Source organism: Nelusetta ayraudi, unplaced genomic scaffold (assembly GCF_046127955.1).
Source record: "Nelusetta ayraudi isolate G7.1 ecotype Tasmania unplaced genomic scaffold, CSIRO-AGI_Nayr_v1 ptg000074l, whole genome shotgun sequence".
NCBI lineage: Eukaryota > Metazoa > Chordata > Actinopteri > Tetraodontiformes > Monacanthidae > Nelusetta > Nelusetta ayraudi.
In genome coordinates this window covers 719,093-735,007 of record NW_027466124.1, presented here as the reverse complement: position 1 = coordinate 735,007, position 15,915 = coordinate 719,093, and the positions used below count along the sequence as shown (strand labels likewise).

Here is a 15,915-nt window from a genome sequence, read left to right as displayed (position 1 = left end):
ATTATTCCGAGGCCAGTATTCCGCAAGCCATGAATGACGTGCAGAGTCTACATAAGACAATGTGGAAACATAAATTTGTAAAGTGTAACTGCAACGCCTGCTGTTGAAGTTCATTTTTAAGCCGAATCGTATCATTATTGTATTTAAATCATCTCTCACCACCAGCACTGTAAATGTACTAAATCTAAGCAGTGGCAGAACGCGCCGCTACAGCGAGGCACAGGGGAAAGAGAGAGAGAGAGAGGTCGCTGATCCTTGAGGGGGTGCGGTGCGAGCAGGAGTAGAGGAGAAGCAGGCCAGCCAGATGGTGGGGATGTGGCAGCTGAGAGCGTGGACAAGGTGAGAGCAAGCTGTGGAGCGCATGGTCATATGGAATAAGCTGCGAAAGGCTGAACCCGAATGCTCTGGGCTAAAGTTGGCCACCTCGACGCAGCAGAAGTCGCGTCGAGGAGGCTGTGGATCAGGAGGGAGAAGAGTGGATTGTAGGGTAGGGCTACCTGGACACAAGCTGGACAGTGAGGTGTGATTGTTGAAAGGCCCGAAACCACCTGTGATCCCAGGTTACACTGATGATGTGTTCAGCAGCACCTCAAGGTGTAGCTAAGAATCTGGTTCTCATATACAACGTCCACACTTTGTGGGAAATCATTTTTGGGCTTTTTGGCCAAAATGATTTCCCGTAAAATATGTCACCAAATTGTGATAGTAGAGCTCCCAGGCTTTACAATGAGACCTCACATGTCCATTTCTACTGTATAATTTAGTCATAAGTCCACCTCAACATAGACATCATGATTCGCTGAATTTTATGTTGAAAATTGTTGGGATAAGCACAGCCATCTAGCGGTCAAATTGCGGATTTTTTTTCTTTTTTTTTTAAGGTGGAATCGAAACCCAAGAAGCACCGCGGCGAATGTGGTGCCAACTTCAGCGTCATGGTGGAGTTTGCAGAAAACAATTTTATCTTTTTTTTTATTTTATTTTAAATAACCCACATATAGGTCTGTATATACATATATTTATACATGCTATATATTTTGTTATCTGCATTGTATTCTTATTGTATGATATTTTTTTTCATGTTTGTTTTGACATTTTAAAAGAATGTAGTAAAATATCAACCAGATAATGACCGGTATATGTACTTCAACAAAGAACAAAAAAAACCACCTAGATATTGATTCAAGAGTTTAGGAGGTGTGCCAGGCGTGAACTCAAAATAATGTATTTTCAGCTATCAAACGCAATCAGTTTTGTTTGTTTTTTTCCTTTGCCGACGCCATGCTTGTTTCGGTGCGTTGTCGTATATCAATGACGTTGCATGCACGGCTGCATCATCAATCTGCGTCATCGTTATCCTCAGTTGTTTTTCTAAATTTCAGACATTTAGTGGATAATGAGACATTTTTAGCTTGCAAAAAGTTGCGGAATCGTTACTCGATAAATAATTAAAATACATTACCACTTTTACCACAGTAATCTCGTTACAATACTCAGTAACTCACAAAGTAGTGTAATTACAGTAGTGGATTACTGAATAATAGATTACTCGCCAAAAGTGTTTATTGCTCATGCCTTCTTTCCGTTGGGAAATCTCAGGTAGTGACGCTCAATCCTCAATTGTGATTGCTCCAATGCTGCAACGCAGACAGCGTCCCCCTTTCTCCAAGTGTCATTGAGTAAAACAGGGTTGACTCACTGGACGACAGGTTTCCGATTGATCATATTGGGATGCCCTCATTAGATTTAGTCACACAAGAGAAGCCAATAAAATCAGTCACAATGAGATAGGCACAAGGATTTAATTGACAATAAGAAAATCATCTGTAGAAAATACGCAGCAGTATTATTTTAGTGCAAACAGAAGACTGCACAGATTTTAAGCGACCACAAAAAGAAAGTGCATTTAACAGTATAATTGCTTACATATTTGATAATGAAAAAGCATTTAGAAAATTATACAAAAGTACATTATTGATTGTAGTGGTTATTCTGCGCAGCATTTTAACTTACTAATGAAATTTATGGAGAATGGCAGTAACTTGTTGCTGACGCGTAATGTTCAGGCGGTGTTTGTCTGCGCCTACAGCGGAAGAGCCAGAGCCACAACCACTTCTGCAGCACAAACTGACGACCCTTCAGGCACAATCCATCATCAACAGTGAACGGATGCCTACAACAACACTGTTCAGGCACATGAGGGAAAAGTAACAGTTTAGCAAAGTTTCTCTGATCAGAAAGGTTCTGATGTACCTCCTCATTTCTTTCTACTACGTAAAAAATGCATGCATATATGGACTGATATATGATATATGATATATGATTTTAACGCAGATCAAAACCATTTCCAGGATAGTGTAAGTGACGAATGGTGTGTTCTATTTACCATAGAAGTCAAAGTTCAAAGCACAATAACATCACATTAGTGTTGACAATTGGTCAATTGTTCTTTGAAAAGGGAATTGGGTGTGTCTGTTGTTGGCAATGTTATCTCACACTAGCATATAACAGCACACGATGAAATTGGTCATGGTAACCAATTTCATAGTTTTCAAAACCCAAAGACAACATGACAATGTGCAACCGTCAGGGGTTCCATAGTTGTTTCAACTTTCCAGCTAAAATCCTGAGGTCAAGGGGAATTTTCAATGGAACGCAGCATTAATCCTGGTTTCTCTGACTTTGGTTTCTTGTCTTCTCAATGTTTTTGAGAGCCTTGATGCCCATCACAGCGCAGCTGATGGTGACACACAGTTCCAGAACTGCTAGAACAATCAGCAAGACCGTGACGCTCCTCATCATCAACTGTTGGGGAGACAAACCGAAAGCTGATGGCTGTAGTTGAGTGCAAATTCTTTAATAGTTCTAATATTAGGCTAAACTCCTTTTACCAATAATCTGTATCTCTACCTCATCACTATGATGCGAAGAGACGTTCATCCTTTCTGTCTTTTGCCTGACTCACTTGTCAGTAAGTGTGCGTTAAATGCACAGTGCCAGAAATCAGATGCATCATTTGGTAGGCAGGGTTAGAGACAACACGCGGAGCCAGGTGCTGGCCTCACCCTCTAAATACTTTAGCAAAGTTAGGTTGTTGTCTTGTTTTGTTTTGTTTTTTAAATAATATTGTGAGAGGCTCAACTAAGTATGGCAAAACAAATAAAGTTTTCTTTAATTAGTTTGTTCTTTGAAAGTTTTTTTTCCTAAGACATTTTTCTGAAGTACATAAAATAATCTAAAATGATCATATCTTCTTTTTAGATAACTTTTTACCAGCTACAAAAAAAGGTTGAGGAGAGACTTGCAAAACAAGCACGTCAATTGTTTTTTTCATGGATTCTTCATTAAGATCTATGAATCACAGGCTTTACCTACCACCACTGGCCAGTTGACCGGGTTGAGTTCATCATACAAAAACAATGGTAGAGCTGGTAGATCAGTTTAGGCCCTAATTATAGTAATCTATGTTATGATTTCTGGGACAAGACTTACCAACAGCCATGCTTTTGCGGCCAAGCATTTAGTGTAGTCTGGATTTTGACGGCCATCTCCATAATAGTCCTCATAACAAATCCAATCCAGGTCTACGATTGACAAGTCAATGCTGTAGAGCACAATGGCTGCGATGGCAAAGAGAACTCCGAAAAGGTTCAGAACCACGTTGAGGATGATCTGAAAAAAGGGCAATTCTGGCATTTTTGTTAACCTGGCTATTGAGACAATGACACTAAATGTTATCAAATCAATAAATCTGAAATGGCACAATAAATATTTATTTGGCATTTTACCAATTTCAAAGTTGTTGTTTTTTTTTTTTTCAATTAAGTTAAAATACACTGTCAAATTGAAAATGTGAAAAAAAAAAAAAAAAAAAAAGCATAGCAAAAGAATATAACTGAACTTACCAGACATGAACTGGGGCATTTCTCAGATAGGATGGCCACAATGCCAAACAAAATAAACTGTTGGGGAAAAAAGTAGCGGGACATGATACTCCAAGGTTACTGATTCTGAAGTCTCAAGTTTATAGATAATAGAGGACTTTAGGGCAGATTTCCAGGGAACAGTGTAAATAGATATGCATCTTCAGGTAAGAATGCTATATGGATAAAAACTATGGCTTACCATCCCTCCAAGCCAAAATGGATATGGAGAGGAGCAAGTAACCAGATTCACTCCAAGGCCGATGTTCAAAAATCCAACCATAATATGCACACTCTGTAGAGAAACAGAATTTAAAAAAAAACAAAAAAAAATCAGTTTTATCTACTGTGGTTGGGGTTTATTGCACGTGTGTCACTAATATTAGCCGTAAACAAACTCTTTTTTTTCACATGGAGGTTGAAATTGGATGGTTAGAGACAAAAGTACCACTCACCCCCAGTATGTATTGAGATCCTCCCTGGAGCTTCCTTAGGGTCTCAGACACAACACAGCACATAGGGTTGCAGCAGAGGCCACAGACGATTTGGCAGAGTGGTGGGTAGGGGCTTTGGGGGTCAGAGGCCACGGTGACCACAGTGACCCCCGCCACTTTGTTTACACTTACTGCCATCTTCTGGAATTTCACAAATACAATGTGGAAAAGATGTAGGGTTGTTGTTGTTGTTGTTGTTGTTGTTGTTGTTGTTGTTGTTTCCCCCGGGATCACACTGTATATAACAGACTGAATATAAAGAGTGCAAACAGTCAGCTCCACGTGTCTTGAAAAAAAATCAACACAAGGTTATCATCCGTGTCTTGACAAAACGGTATTTAGCACAAATTATAAATGACAACGCCGCTTCCGTCCGGAAGATGGAAAACATGACGACGTTCAAATGTTATTTTCTACTTACAGGCCGTTGCGACCATTCGATAAGTGGAAAGATTCCCTAGAATGTGCGAGGATCAAAAAGTCAAGGATACACTGGTATTACTCTTCAAGCTGTATATAAATGAGGGGGGGGAAAGATTCGATCGATTACGCCGAAACTGTACCCCGGAAATGCAGTTTTTACAGTTTTTAGAGATTGTACACAACCGCGCCAACCATGACACGTACCGGTTGAGGGTGTCCGCTCGGTAAAAGTGATTTTTGAAAAGGCGGTTGAAAGAAAGCTTCTTTTCTCTAAAGCATATGACTTTTATTATGACGAGTCTTTGGCGATCCCGGTTTGCCGAGATCTACGTCCCAGACTTGTGTGCCATTGCACACCTCGAGAGCGCGCACAGCTGTAGCTCCACAGCGCGTCGGCAACAGAACCTTATTTCTGCACTTCCTGGCTGGACACAGAACATTTGATACCCACTGCCGACTTGTTTAATGCTACTGCTTGCTTTGTTACGCGACAAATCATATTAGAAAAAAAAATCAAAAGTCACCTTTGGCTGAACAAAACGTCACTGCCTCTGGGTTTAATCAAACACAGTGTGTTAAATGCAGAGTAACTGACAAAGAAACATTATCGTATTCAAAGACGCATTTGATGTCTCCGTTGCCGAAGCTTCGGTGGTGCGCGCTCCCGCGAGGCGCATACAAATCTCTGCTGACTTTTAGGGCTTGGCACGACTTGACTGTCGACCCACCCCGCGAGACACTGGGTACTAATCTGATTGGTTCCAGAGTAAAAGCAAGAATATTTGATATTTATTGTGTGTTTTTATTCGCACGTGTCTAAAAAAGAACGTTCCCCTTTCTTCAGAATTACTCACCTTTTTAACTCGTGGTCTGAGTGGCTACCTAAATGTCCATGCGTTGGTGGAACAATTTTCAACAGACATAAACCCAGCAGCGTGACAAATAGGGGAATTTTAACTCAACACAAAAGCAAACACACGAACTTCACCACCATTTAACGGGTACCTGTGAAAACTGTATTAATAGAAAGTAGAAACGCCACCTAACCCCACAAACACCAGTGGAGGGCAGCAGAACGTCGTTCTTCCGCCCGGTCGCTTCTACCGTAAAGAAACAACGCGGAAATAAAAAAAAAACAAACAAACAAAAAAAAACTGTTTTAGCTTAAAATTGATATTAAATCACAGTGAAAAGGAAATTGCATATAAAGCATTATTAGTCGGGACTAATAAGAATTTAGTGCTTCTTTGTTCCCCTTTTTCTCTTTTAATTTTCGATAAAGGGCGGGTAGTTACTCCGTTCCACTCCAGCACAGTAGGTGGCGGCAATGCACCTATCAAGTTGGTTGCCACCCGCCTAAAACGAAAAAGAAGAAGACGACGAAAACAAAAAGTCAGCTGACTTCTTTCACGGAAGAGTTCATTCGGACAGTTTAGCGAGTGTCGGTTAAACGACCACGGGGTTCCTATATTTTTTGTCGTTAGCAGGCTGCAAAAGTGAGTCATCATGCTACGGCCGAAGGCTCTGACGCAGGTTCTCAGCCAAGCGAACACTAACGGAGTCCAAAGCACACTGTGAGTACGACCAGCTAGCAACATGCTAATGGACTGTCATTTCTGTTTGTTTGTTGTTGTTGGGGTTTTTTTTTTATTTTTTAAATACATATGTAACCATGACGAACACTATGACATGCATCCAATGTAAACAATGTTAATATTATATTTCTTATCAATTGAACGAATGGTGTTGTACGTTCAGAAACGCAAAAAGAACGTACAGTAGTTTTCACAAAGTTGACCGCTTTCGTTGTTGATCTTTCCGTGCGTTCCCAGTTTGATTCATGGGATGTGGACACCTTTTTTGTGTTGTTGTTGTTGTTGCATGAAGCAGCTCAAACATACTGGTCGCATCTAGATTTGTGACCTTTACATTTTTATCTTAAATTCCTCTGTAGCTTGCTGAATAACGAAGGCTCGCTCTTGGCTTACTCTGGCTACGGCGACACTGACGCCCGAGTGACAGCCGCCATCGCCAGCAACATCTGGGCGGCCTACGACAAGAACGGCCACCAGGCCTTCAACGAGGACAAGCTCAAATTCATACTCATGGACTGTATGGTACGACTTGCTGATCTCATTGACTTTTCCTTTGAGTAGTGACTGTTTGCACTCATTGTGTGTCTCTTTGATAACATGTATCTCATTTTCTTTGTCAGGAGGGACGAGTGGCCATCACTCGTGTCGCCAACCTGCTGCTATGCATGTACGCCAAAGAAACCGTCGGCTTTGGAATGCTCAAAGCAAAGGTGAGAGGTTTAGCATTTCACTTCACCTCAGCTGTTGGCTCAACCAGTGGTAGCAGCTCACTATTAAAATAGTAGTGAGCTGCTACCAAAGGCAAAGTCAAAATTTCAAAGTGAGTAGACAATACAGTAAAATGACCCTCCCGGCAACCAAGAAGTTATGCCACACAAAAGATTGCCACAGAGACAAATGTTTTGAACATGTTTCGCACCAAGATACCATAATCCTTTTTATTGTGTGTTCTCACCATTCTCTGTGTTGTGTTGACAGGCAGAAGCCTTGGTGCAGTACCTAGAAGAACCATTAACCCAAGTCGCAGCATCGTAGTGGAGATGTTTTTTGTCACTTCGCGCCTCCTTAAAGAAAAACATGATGTTATTCAATTTGTGTGTGTGTGTGTTTGTTTGTTTGTGTGTTTTGGTGCGCGTGTGCGTGCGTCCTGGGCAAGTCAGAGTATTTATGATTATTGTATCAAAGCGAACACGTATGTGTTTTTATATCTGTTCATACAGAATCAGAACAGTCAACTAGTTCAACCCAACCAGTTACCTGCAGTACATTGTGATGCTAATGCTTCTTGTCTGTCGAACTGTGTCAGGATTTCTTGCTTCACTTTCAGAGTTGTAAAATTAAAACTTTTTGAATAATTTTGTATTATTGTGTCTTATTGCTTCAAGGTGATATCTCACCTAGACACCAGTTGTTTTCAGGATGAAGATAAGGGTTAGCACAAGGTTTCTGTTCCACACAAAACATGAATAGATTTTGCATGTGGATGACAAGATCAAATGGGATTAAGTTGAAACATTCAAAGATAAGACAGCTTTGTGGTTTAAAGGCTTTGTCTTGTACAAAAATCAATAAACTCCTCATGTGATGTGACCAAGGTATGGTTTTCTAGATTTGTTATAGCATGTGCTTCTAAAGTAGTGTTTATCTTGTTCTCACAGGTTACTTACTCAGAGATTGGAAACAGACAAATTACTGTTAAAACAAAAGTAGAGAATTGAAGAGGATTTTGCACAATCGGGTACCTTTTATTTGAATTCTATTGAACTTAGACATGTATTACAAAACTGTGTGACTCTTGTCGATGTGACACTGTCTTTAAAGTTTTTTTCAGGGTACCAAATCTCATGTATTCTCATACTTCCTGTTTTCTACACGCAGCCAATAGGAGGCGCTTGACGGCCCCCTCTGCAGTACATACCGCTCACTCCACCTGTTCAACCTGCCCTGCGCTGACTCCACCTCTATGACACACCATCCCCCTGCCACTCCCTGCTACAAGCCCCGCCCACTGCAGCAGAACAACCTTGATACAGTCTGCATGAGTTGCTCAAACTGGCCAGCTGTGCTCTGAAAGAGAGACAGGGCTCAGTGGGGCAGAAAGCTGGCGGGTGGCACTCGCGTTGTGTCGAATACTTTTATCCTTGCGGCCATTCTCCTTCCTGAAGCGCAAGGAACTGTTGTGGCTGGGCTGGCCGTGCTGTGACTCAGTGTCAGCTTACATCCTGAAATCAGCAGCTCAGAGCTGGAGACGCTGCAGTGAAGTGCGGGTCCACCAACGGTGAATGGAGACAACATGGGGTCAGAGGAGGCCTACAACTTTGTCTTTAAGGGTGAGTACATCATCACTTGTCAGACCTTCGACTGCAGCCCATCAGACTTTAAAAGGTTTTTTTTGTTTTGTTTTGTTTTTTGGTCACGTTCGTGTACCCTTCAAATCACACTTCCTTGTTTGGTATTAGCTCAACAGTGCCCAAACACATGGCGGAGCCAGGTTTGTATATTCATATTTATGTATTTAGATATGCAGCTATTTTACTGGGTTTGAATTAAAGGTGGGTACTGCAGGATATTGCTGCATCCAGGTGAATGCATGTAATCTTAACAATAATGTTTTGTGAAATCATTAGAGCGTCCTTTTTTTCAAGGTGCACTTTGTTTTGTTATTTCAATCTGAGACAGCATCCATTCTTTATATGCTGGCAGTGTATTTGTACTGGACTTGTAACACCCATAATATCATTATTTTATTATTCTCTAAAAGATAAACATAATACAGTCTCAGATGAATTGAAGCCAAAACATTTACAGAGGGCACAGTTCATTAACTCCTCCCACTTAAATAATGCTGAGCAGGATGTGGGCCCGTGTAATTAGCAAAAACAAACTAACAGAAAAGTTAATTATGATTAAGTTTGATTGTTTGTTTTTTTTGACAGATGCTTTCTGTCAAATTAAGCAGTGGTCATACATGTGACATGTATTGTCATTTTAATTATTCAGCATCACATTTCTAATATGATGCTTACCCTTATGTTTAATCCCAAGACATATTGTATTATTAAATTACCCAATTCTATAAATGGGCTGGAAAGTAGAAACCTTAAAACTAAACAATGGGTGACAAAAAGACACCATTCTGTGTGCTACACTGGCTTGAAAGCAAGTTTTCGTTCCACCAAACTATTCACAGGAAACTATGAGCTGCAGCGTGTGTAGGTCTGGCGCCGGCAACACGTGCATGCACAGCAAAGTAAAAACACAACTTTATTTTCACTATAGGTTTTTGACTTTGATGTTACGGGTGAACAAATCAGGAAGGCAGACATATTTGAGGACCTCCACTGCAGACGCCACTGAAACCAGGAGTTCTGTTTGTCTAAGAAGTTACTGAGTGGTGGAAAATGGAAGGGTGGGGGGTTTGGGGGGTGGGGTTGGCAGCACACAATGCCAACTCTGACTGCAAAGTGAGCAATTGCCTAAAACAAGCAACAAAAAATGGAGCAGCTTGTAAAACATTCCTTGACAGACTTTGTGTTAAACAAACTCTTTGTTGAACAAGGACTTTCTGTGAGCAGTCCTGTACAGAGAGAGAGAGAGAGAGAGAGAGAGAGAGAGAGAGCTGGACTTCACAGAACATGTTAAATTTTTAAATCTGTGGTCTCCCGAACAAAGTGACCCTGAAAGTTACTGAGTTGTCAGACGTTCATGATTAAGAGTTTGCGGATGATTAAATCATTGAAAATATCTGCCTCTAAGACTACTGGGCAAACTCCAGTTTCTGTTAAGGATCATGTGACGTGCTTGAAAGCTTCCAAACTGTGGCTGAAGAGAATTTTTGCGGTCGGATAGTTCCAGCTCAGTAGTGGGACAGCTATTGAAGAAAGTTTTGCCCTCTTGATTGAAACAAAAGAAAGATGCCTTTAGGCTTCGCTGAGATTTTGACTGGTGCTTCGTGCTGATAGCCTAGTTGATGCCTCAGGACCTGACAACCTGGAAAGGGAACGACAGGCGAAGGCTTTTCGTGCCGCACCTTTACGTACACAACAAATGAGTCTGGGATATGGCGCCCTCTCAGGTTGAAATATGTAGTGGTAGACAACAAATGATATCTCGCAACCATGATAGTCGGACAGCTGCCATAGTTAAAAGATCACACTTGCCAGATCCTTAATTCTTCATGGCAGTTGCAATGCTAGCATTTCAATTCTGACATCTTGCTTGTCCGTCATGCACACCTCCAAGTGAGAATGTTTCGCTCGGTGCGCCTACCTGCGTGCATCTCATCCTGTTGTGTAAAGAGTGCAGCGCTTGTGTTTTCACAGTGTGGTCATACTTTTCTATCTGTGCCAATCAAGCCAAACCCTTTTTCTCCCGGCTGACTCAGTCGACAACAACTGAAACCCAAATATTAGTCACTGAGGGGGGTGGACTGTGCAGTTTCCAGTCCTGTTTGCCCAGTAGGTAGGCTCCTCAGACCAAGATAAAAGGAAGTGGCTGCTTAACTTGTTCCTCCTGATTTGTAATCACCTTACGCTCAGATTTCCAGGAGACAAAAGTTCACTTGTGAGATGTTTTTCGACCCCCCCCCCCCCCCCCCCCCACCCCCCTATGTAGGTTTCTCGGTCCTTCAGAGAGGTTTGGGATTAACTTATACATCAGTCAACCAGTTATTGTGACGCTATACACATTTACACTTAACCGTGTTTGTCTGACCGTGTGAAAGGTTAGTGCAGGATTTCACCAACCTCCCCAGCACACTGTGCAGAGTAGTGTGTTAATGCATCAGGTCATGAGAATTTCAATAGTCAGTCCATCATTTTGTCAAATGAAACATCCACAGCAATCAGTTCCCGCCGGTCACTCTGTCGGCATCTGCTTGCTCTTCCCCCCAACAAGAAATTCTGTTGAAGTGGCCAAAAAGTCCTCTCGTTCCGCCCAACCTCCTATAACTCAAAACTGGGATCAACCTCCGCAGATCGCTTCGAATAGGAACACAAAACAGCCAGGAAAGGGGTTCACATGTGCTGCCGCAGACCTGCGGCCTTAGTTTTAGTCTATGCTGTGCAGTCTGGACAACTACCACTCTCCCCTTTTCAGCTTTTTCTCAGGTACCTCCAAATGAAAAGCATTTATTGTAAAAAAAAAAAAAACCCCAAAGGCCACTTTAGTGTATATACAACCATATTACAAACACCAAATCTCACCTCTTCTTTATTTTTTTTACATACTGAGCGACCTTGGTTACAAGTGGCCTTCAAGCAATAGCTTTTTTAGGTGAAACTACTTGAGAAAAGTGATAGTGTGCTTCTCATGCAATGCTAAAAGAAGATCATTGGAATGGAATTAAAAAAAAAAAAAAATCTACCCGTTATGAATGGAATTTTTTACACACTGACACCTCACCAAAGTGTAGCGGGATTGCACACAGCCCTCCCAGTATAGAGCATCCCTGTTTCTCTGAGTACCCCATACTGATTTACGCAACATATTCACTGCATTCTGCTTGCTCAAGGTGTGGTGCTGTTTTTGATGCTTCCCCGGTTTTGTAACCAGCCGCAGACTCAAGCCAAGACAGAGGATTCATCACGTATGCAGGAGAGACACACCTAGACTAAAAACAAATATGAAATTGGGCTGTGGTGGATGAGGTGGATATGGCAGGATTTTCCAATTACGGTCTATGATTCCGCTTCATCCAGGGAAACACCGGGGTTTTTGGTTTTGCAACGACATCGCGGATCAATTATCCCCATCACTTTTTTTTTTTTCCCTTCCCCTTTACAGTGGTTCTGATCGGAGAGTCTGGGGTTGGAAAGAGCAACCTGCTGTCCCGCTTCACCAAGAATGAGTTTAACCACGACAGTCGCACCACCATCGGCGTGGAGTTCAGTACTCGGACGGTGGAGCTCAACGGCTTTATCATCAAGGCCCAGATCTGGGACACAGCCGGGCTTGAGCGGTATCGGGCCATCACATCTGCGTAAGGGCCATAATTGTTGCTTTATTTTTGCCAGTTGCAGTGAGGAACAAATGTATAATATTTGGTCACATCTTAAATGTTCTTCAAAGGTTCTCGCTGCCAAATGTCATACCTTCAAATCACCCTGTATTATGCAAAAGTTCACTTTTCCAAAGCACTCCAACACTAGTGTGTCTACAATCTTGTCAAGGAAATTCCCAGAAACAACAACTACAACAAAAACACACAGTTGTGACAATAAGACTTTTATGATGTCACATCTGCCCCCATGTCCCCGCCCAAACATGCAAAAGATCCAACAAAGCATCAATTCTAGTGGGAAGCAGGAAGTAAATGAAGGGCGAGATATGTGGGGGTTTTGTTATTGTTCATGTGAGGCAGCTCCACTCAAAATCCCCGTCACACTGGATTTTAAAGGGATTCCCACTGCCATGTTTAGGACAAAACATTAGGCCTTGAATCAATCCTAATTCTCTGAAGGAGTCTCATCTGTCACAGACCACCTGCCGATAAAGGGAGAGGCTAAAGTTCAATTGTGTTTTTTTGATGGTGTGGTTTTCAGTTAGGAAAGTTGTAACTCGTCAAGGCGGCCCACAGGTGTCTCAACACGAAGTAAACGCTGGACCTTATGACCAGGCACACTGGTTTTGGGACATCCGTGCACAAGCACAGATCTGATCAATAACGTCAATTTTTTTAGTAAGTTTTAAGGAGCGATTCCTGCTATGTGTTCATAATCCACATGGCCGGACACGGTCGTTGCCCACTTCTTGTTATGCAAACAGCGCGCCAGCATCTCCGACAGCACTGTTATCAGCCGATACACAGGCAGAGAAGCGAGGCCTTTTCCTGCGTTACACCTGATCTGGAAATGAGCGCGCTACCGTCTCCGGTCAATTCCCTGCTGGAAGACGACGCCTGCTGAAATTCAATTGGTTTGTGCATGGACCTTTGTTTGAACGGCCAGTCCTCGGTGGGCCTCTGTTCTTTCTGAGGGTGCTTCTGATTCATTCTTATTTTTTAATTAAATGAGAGGGATTAACAGTGTGGAAAGTGGTCGTGAAACAAAAGGACCATGTCAGTTGTATTTTTTGTCCGTGGCAGAATCTGAGGATATGCCACACTGCTGGATTAGCCCTTTTCTCTGACAGCCTGGCTTTTGAGGTAATTACTTGCCGACTTATTCCAGTATGCAAATTCTCACTCCCATGGAATTTCTCATTTGTGCTGTAACAAGCAGCTAAAACCTATTAAAGTGGAATTAATTATGTTACTGGGAGAGGGTAGCAGAAATGTAATTACGGAAGAAATATTGATTGGTTTATGACAGGAGCATCTGCCTGTCTTTATTTATTCTTTTTTTTTTTTAATTGACAGCAGGAGTAACTGCTTGAATTCTCGTTTTAGTTGTTTTCAATCCACAACTTCCACCCAAATCCTTTTTTTTTATCACTATGCTAATTGCCCAGCAAAAGACTGCATGTAAGCTGAGCTGCTGAACATAGTTGAGATATATATGTATATATTTTTTAGAGAAAGTTTCCTTATGGATTTGTTAGAGGTAAACATTTAGGGAAAATCTAATTATTAGGAATCAAACACTCATGACTCATAACGAAAGTGTTATAAAAATCCACCATAATTGATAATTAAAGGCAAATGTATCAAAAATTCTATATTTTTCTTCTCTCATGCTGTTATGTGCACACACACACACACACACACACATTTGCACAATAGCAATGTAAAGTAAATCTCCTCCCACCAGGTATTACAGGGGCGCCGTGGGAGCCTTGCTGGTCTATGACATCACAAAACACCTCACGTATGAGAGCGTGGAGCGCTGGCTGAAGGAGCTGTACGAACATGCCGAGAAGAACATTGTGGTCATGCTGGTGGGCAACAAGACGGATCTGAAGTCAGAGAGATCTGTGCCCACTGAGGAGGCTCGAAGCTTTGCAGGTTAAAAAAAAAATAAAAATTGAATGAGTGACACTTTGAGAAGTTAATAAGTTAGTTATTACCAGGGTTTTTGTGTTTATCATCTTAACCGACAAGTCACAAGCCATGGAGTCCTTTTAAAAGACATACATGTAGACATAATACAACATCATGGGTCTCATCGGGAACACACTCCCACATTTTAAGCTTATTTAGCCCTGGGTTTACAGCCTCCATAAAAATAATGTGTGTTTTCTAGAACTGTTTGAATACACTGACCGGGTGAATTTTCTAGAACAGGGTATTGACATAATGTCCTTGCTGTCTAGAAAAACACCAACTTTTGTTTGTGGAGACCTCAGCTTTGGAGTCCATTAATGTGGAGGCTGCATTCAGCAGCGTCTTGGCAGGTAATTCATTTTATCCTAGACACAGCTTTCAGATCTGTAGGAACACAAGAAGTAGCAAATTCCTCTGGAGTTTGTTTTTTTATTGTATTTTTCTTTGAATTATCTTGAGTTTTTCAGCTCCATCTAATCCCTTGTATTTGTTCCGCACCATGTTCTTTGCCTCAGAGATTCACAGAAAGGTGAGCAACAAGGAAGTGGTCCGGACTCCCATCAGCGCCGTGTCCATAAACAGTGCCAGAGCAGAGGCCACAGAGGAGAGCAAGCCCTGCTGCAGGAACATCTGATCACAATGATCACAAGACAATCAGTTTTAAAACTCCAGGAGGGGCTGCTGGGCCTTCTCCAGCTTTACCTGGATGGTATTTGAGGCCGTCCAGCCACTGGGTGTTATCACTTCCAGTGGTCCGCATGGTGATGCTATAATGTAATGACTGATTTACAGATGTGTACAGGCTACGTGGCAGTACGATGAGTTAAAAAAAGAATGTAGCTGGAGACCAGCATCAATTTTTTTAATGGTCCCCACTGACGTGGGAGCATATTTAACAATGTTTGCAATTCCGTGGTGTATATATAAACCACACACAAAGAGATTTGGACCGATGTACACACAGGATATACAGTACTTTGAATGTAAATGACAGCTTTATGTTTTATGAACATCTTTAGTATGGCTGGTAATAAATATTTTATTGTACGATCTGTGGGTGTCACTGTCAATGTCGAGTGTGTGTGTTTGTGTGTGCATGCGCTCCAGCCAATGGAGTGAGACGAGTGTGATTCCATTCCTGTAGGAAATAAAGAATTTGTCAAGTAACATTGCCTGGTTAAATATTATGTTCATCCTTTAAAACACATAACGAAAAAAAAAACCAACATAAATACGACAGCATAACCGGAAAATTAGTCGTTCCAAAAACTGGCAGTCAGCTTCTTGGTCAGGACCCCTGGCATTGTTGATTCTCGCTCGCCGTTGCAATGAGCTGCTGTTGTAATTCTCCTTGCATTTTCAAAACACTTTGCCATCTCAGGTTTTCCACCCTAACGGGATCACAGACTGAATGACCTCTACAATTATTTATACAAAAAGAACATTTGTGTTGAGTTATTTTTAGATGCACAGCGCCACTATAACAGACCATTTTGGAG

The 15,915-nt window shown here is 41.7% G+C and overlaps 3 protein-coding genes across 6 annotated transcripts; 2 read left to right on the top strand and 1 right to left on the bottom strand.

Moving 5' to 3' along the window:
- Positions 1–1,782: 1,782 nt before the first annotated feature.
- Positions 1,783–5,960, bottom strand: LOC142899555 (uncharacterized). 4 transcript variants are annotated; one of them, XM_076043198.1, is made up of 7 exons: positions 5,045–5,666; positions 4,839–4,874; positions 4,379–4,666; positions 4,126–4,218; positions 3,906–3,962; positions 3,493–3,672; positions 1,783–2,805 (listed from the first exon to the last, which is right to left on the bottom strand). In XM_076043198.1, the coding sequence occupies exons 3-7, from the start codon at positions 4,553–4,555 to the stop codon at positions 2,662–2,664; spliced, it is 651 nt and encodes a 216-aa protein (XP_075899313.1). In that variant the 5' UTR covers positions 4,556–4,666; positions 4,839–4,874; positions 5,045–5,666; the 3' UTR covers positions 1,783–2,661. The 4 variants fall into 4 exon arrangements, with proteins under 4 accessions (XP_075899313.1, XP_075899314.1, XP_075899311.1 ...); XM_076043199.1 differs by lacking the exons at positions 4,839–4,874; positions 5,045–5,666 and adding an exon at positions 5,695–5,960; XM_076043196.1 differs by having other exon boundaries at positions 4,839–5,665.
- Positions 5,961–6,199: 239 nt separating this feature from the next.
- Positions 6,200–8,025, top strand: lamtor2 (late endosomal/lysosomal adaptor, MAPK and MTOR activator 2). The gene is made up of 4 exons (XM_076043201.1): positions 6,200–6,414; positions 6,795–6,957; positions 7,056–7,145; positions 7,414–8,025. The coding sequence occupies exons 1-4, from the start codon at positions 6,347–6,349 to the stop codon at positions 7,468–7,470; spliced, it is 378 nt and encodes a 125-aa protein (XP_075899316.1). The 5' UTR covers positions 6,200–6,346; the 3' UTR covers positions 7,471–8,025.
- Positions 8,026–8,446: 421 nt separating this feature from the next.
- Positions 8,447–15,583, top strand: LOC142899556 (ras-related protein Rab-25-like). The gene is made up of 5 exons (XM_076043200.1): positions 8,447–8,765; positions 12,220–12,415; positions 14,184–14,377; positions 14,686–14,766; positions 14,932–15,583. The coding sequence occupies exons 1-5, from the start codon at positions 8,729–8,731 to the stop codon at positions 15,048–15,050; spliced, it is 627 nt and encodes a 208-aa protein (XP_075899315.1). The 5' UTR covers positions 8,447–8,728; the 3' UTR covers positions 15,051–15,583.
- Positions 15,584–15,915: the final 332 nt, after the last annotated feature.